Genomic DNA, 4,494 nt, shown 5'->3' on the forward strand with positions numbered 1-4,494 from the left:
AAGTCTTTAAAATACTCAATTGTTATTACTGGGTTTCCATGTAGAACAAACTGCAATTCAGGGCCAGTGGGAGTGTTCATAGAGAATTTCTCAATAAAGCTGACTAGTTGCATTCAGCTCAACAGTCATCAGCACAAAGTTCGCCGGCCAAATGGTGCAAGAAACAGCAACAAGAGAAGAGCATTTATCTACACTGTCAACCAAAACATAGTTGGGAGCAGCTCTTCCAGAACAGACCGTAAGGATTATATTCAAACACAGGACAACAGCTAGTGAAGTATCACTTTTCTTTCATTAAGAGGTTGTCGTTTTATCAGGACATTGTTATGAAATGTTATTTATTGAGGGAGACGGTTTTATTTTCCAAGTTATGACAGATGTTAATATGGAGTTCTGGGTGCTATATCAGGGCTACAATCCTGGGATTTGCTTTGTTGGGTCTTACTTTGTTACTGGAATGTAAAAGTTGGAGTTGTAGTATTTAATCAAAGCTACTTCTTGCTCCTTCTGTAAGGCCTGCTAGTTGTTAGTTGAAATGTGTTACCTTAAAGTCTAATTGCTAAACTGAGGCTACTTCCGGTTGCAGGTTGAGGTGTTCTCAGATGGATTATGCCATGAAGTCTCTCAGCCTTCTGACTCCATCTACCCTCTCCAAGTAAGAGCAGTGCTGCATAATTTGGATCATGAAGTGAGTTCTGTCAGCAGTTGACAAAATAAGGTCTTCCATATGTCTCTTCTCAGGTGTGTAACGGCCAGCGTCTCAACCACCGCCTCCATGACCCAGCAGCTCTTGTCAGGTCGAGTTCCTCGGCCAAAGCCCTTCAGAGTCACCAACGCAGACCGCAGTGTGAAGAAGGGCATTATGGCCGACTCGTTAGAAGACCTGATGAACAAGGTGTGGTGTCGAAAAGGCTTGAGTGGAGTGACGTAGCTGATGGTGGATAATGATAAAAACAGGGACTCCAACATCTCAAAGAGAATTAAGACTAAAGGCATAATGAGGAAGCAGAAAGATACTGGTGTGTATGGATTGAATTCACTGGTGTGTGACTGGCCTGCCACTTAATGCTGCGCCACCTCTGATGCTTCTTCATGCTGGTGAAAGTTAACATGATTAATGAGTCGTGCTATAAGGACATACTGTGTGTCTTCCTCACCAAGAGATATACTTACTATAATGTTTTTTGTCCCTACTCTCTCAGGTCAGTGACTCGTTGACTTTACCGTGCATCGGTGTGTTGGTGCTGGACGAAGACGGCACCGGTGTGGACACGGAGGATTTCTTCCAGACGCTGCGTGAAAATGCTGTTCTCATGGTCCTGGAGAATGGACAGAAGTGGAGCCCACATCCTGTATGACTCCTGTCACATTAACCACTAGATGGCACTGTTGATCAGCTGCATCACTGCATTCCCAAGCATGCAAGGCTTAACAATTCGATAGTTTCCATTTATTCAGCATTGTTTTGCCATTGATTCTTTGATTTAGACAGACAGGAAAATGTCTTTCTTTAATGCAGCAGCCATGACGCAGCTTTGGTCTGAAGAATAATACATGGATTATTCAGTGAGATATCTTATCCTCCAAACTGAATAGGAGAGTAATATATGTCAGTCATTGTACAAAGACAGAATGCGGGGTGAACACCAGAGATTAGTTTCTTCCTTCATACGTTTTTTGAGAAAAATGAAAGGCAGGGGTTGAATATTAATCAGACCCACGGGTGCCATATGATTTGAAAGTGTTCACCCAAAAGCAATTAATTTCCATACAAACTGGTGCATGCAATAATTTGCACCCCCATCCCTCCCACTAACAAATTTTTACTGTTTTAACCTTGCGCTGACCTTGTCATTGTCATTTGCCTCTCATATCATCACAGACAGGAGCTGCTTTAGTGTACTGGAAGAGTACGCTATCATGCAGTCCAGTGCACTGCAGCTTCAATCAAACCAACCTGACTTCTATTTCTCTTCCCGTCACCTCACAGATCTGCTCCTCCAGAGATCAGCTCAGTGATTACAGGCAGCAGCAACGGACAGATGTTGCCAAGGTGACCTTTGACCTCTACAAGAACAACCCCAAAGATTTCATCGGCTGCCTGAACGTGAAAGCAACCCTGTATGGTGTTTATTCTGTGTCCTATGACCTGCGCTGCTACGCTGCCAAAAATATGCTGAAGTGAGTGAATGAAGGAACAGGAGGAATATCTGAGCTCTTCTGATATTTTTATGCTTTTGTTTTTGACCATTATATAACTGATCTGACTGTATTTTTCAAAGCATTGCTTAACTGAAACATTATTTGGACCTCTAGTAGTAATTGAATTCCGCTAGAGATAATTGATGAATTTGAATGAAATTGTAATTCATGAACTCTATATCAGCTGTGTGGCCCCTAACATGGAAATTCTGAAGTCATCTGAAGTTTTACCATGTCTACCAGTGTGGGTGATAAAATGATCGGATCCCAGAAGAACAAAGGCTAGATTTTGCTGAGATTAATTTTGGGAGGAGTTATGTCATCACTGCTGAGATCTGTTGATTTTGGTTTTGTCACGGAGCCTCAGTCAGGATTACGGTTTGCAGACTTGTCAGATATGATTGCAGTGCAGGAGATTTAGAAGTCTTGCACATCAGTTTTATGAAATGCAGCTGATGTCAGAAATGAGCATCTGAGGCTGTCAGTCATTTTCTCATCAGGTTGTCATGTTTGTCTCTTTTCATTTCCTGCCTCATGAAATTACATGTACATTTTTCACATACCAGACTAATATACACAGTATGTACCCATGTCTCATGTTACATAAATGCTGTGTTTGTGTTTCCCCAGTCATGTTTCTCTAAATGAGAATTGGCTATCTATGACCACTCTGACTGTCTTTGCATTATGCTTTCAGGGAGGCTCTGCGATGGACCATCTTCTCCATGCAGGCCACAGGCCACATCCTGCTGGGCTCCTCCTGCTACATCGAGCAGCTGCTGGAGGAGGAGGAGCAGCGAGCAGAGAAGGGCCTGGTGCTGCCACAAGAGAGCAGGATCAGGCAGCTGCAGAGCATGCTGCTGGGAAAAATCCCTCTGATGAACTAACAATGGTGCAGTGAACATGCTGTTCACTCCTTGGACTGAGGTCACAGGGTAGATGTTGCTGATGAAACGTGTTTTATGTCTGTTCATGTCCTAGTTTCCCAGTGGAGTTTGGGAACATGTCAGACATTGTAAACAACAGCCTAGTCTTGTATGCCTTTTTGCTCTGTCACATTAGATGAGCCAACACCAGTTATTTCTCAGAAAGCACTTTTACTCACTACTATGTAACTTTATTCTATGCAGTTATAATAAATAAAAGCAACACATTTTATTTTCCCATTCCTGAAATTATTTTTAGTTCTGCATACAGTAGATCCGCAAGTGAGTTCAAGATGTGTGTGTGTGTGTGTGTGTGTGTGTGTGTGTGTGTGTGTGTGTGTGTGTGTGTGTGTGAGAGAGAGAGAGAGAGATCAAAGTGGATGTAATTGGCAACAGGTTCAGCTGTCTCTCCCACGCTTCCCTAATTGTCCTCTGGCTTGCAGCTGCAGCCTGCCTGTCTCAGACAACCAGAGGAAGACAGTGGGAGCAAGAGAGAGACGCTAACAGCTGCAAGGGGCGAGTGGACGGAAGCAAACCATTATATTAAGAGATGGTGTTTTCAGCTGCTGGCAGAAGTGCCACTTTGGCTGTCCTGTTGAGTTGGGTGACAGCAAAAGCAGGACAGATTTGATCCAAATTGGTGGTCTGCTATATGCTGAAGAAGATGAATGTCAGTTATAGATTCAGTAGGCAGAGTGGGACTGTGGTCCACCTTTTTTGTCTTTCTTTTTCGGTCATTTTGTATTCAGTCCATGTTCACATGAAATCCAACAAACACTCTGCGAATCAGGCCCCATGTTCAGTAATATATTGAAGGATAAATGTAATACATTGGTGAAATTACATCTCTCATCAATTCAAGATCAGTAGATGCCCACCCACATGCACACACAACACAGAAATGAACACTGGTCATGTCCCATTTCTTTGTTTGCACTAAAATGAGTCATGAGGTGCATGACTGACCATCTCTCATGCTTTAATCCACATTTGCTGTGGTCTATAATACAAGCAGCAACATTCAAGTGTTAACCCTAGTAGCCATACAATGATCTGTTTTTTTTCTTTCTACAGTATCAGCTCATTGTCAGGCAAATTACACAAAATATAGATTTAATTTGTACTTTAGATAATGTGAAAATGTAGAAAGAACAAACATTTCAAATTGGGACTTAAAGTTCCTTTAAAGACAAAAGAAGTCTGGAGCATTAAACATGCTTTTATCTGTATGTCCCTCAGAGTAGATCTGGTGCCTCCCCCTCCTCCTGTCAGTCAGTTGGTTGAAGTCCTGACTCGATTCAACTCGGCTTTATTTATATAGCACCTTTCATACAAGCCTGAAGCTCAAAGTGCTTAACATCAGACC

General features: G+C 42.5%; 1 protein-coding gene across 1 annotated transcript; it reads left to right on the forward strand.

Moving 5' to 3' along the window:
- The first annotated feature begins 215 nt into the window (after positions 1-215).
- On the forward strand, positions 216-3,360 carry cidec (cell death inducing DFFA like effector c). The gene is made up of 6 exons (XM_069715519.1): positions 216-238; positions 587-655; positions 742-895; positions 1,203-1,352; positions 1,991-2,181; positions 2,900-3,360. The coding sequence occupies exons 2-6, from the start codon at positions 603-605 to the stop codon at positions 3,087-3,089; spliced, it is 738 nt and encodes a 245-aa protein (XP_069571620.1). The 5' UTR covers positions 216-238; positions 587-602; the 3' UTR covers positions 3,090-3,360.
- Positions 3,361-4,494: the final 1,134 nt, after the last annotated feature.

Source organism: Brachyistius frenatus, unplaced genomic scaffold (assembly GCF_029030835.1).
Source record: "Brachyistius frenatus isolate BFR_SWC_R1_liver_20210118 unplaced genomic scaffold, ASM2903083v1 Contig_4, whole genome shotgun sequence".
NCBI lineage: Eukaryota > Metazoa > Chordata > Actinopteri > Embiotocidae > Brachyistius > Brachyistius frenatus.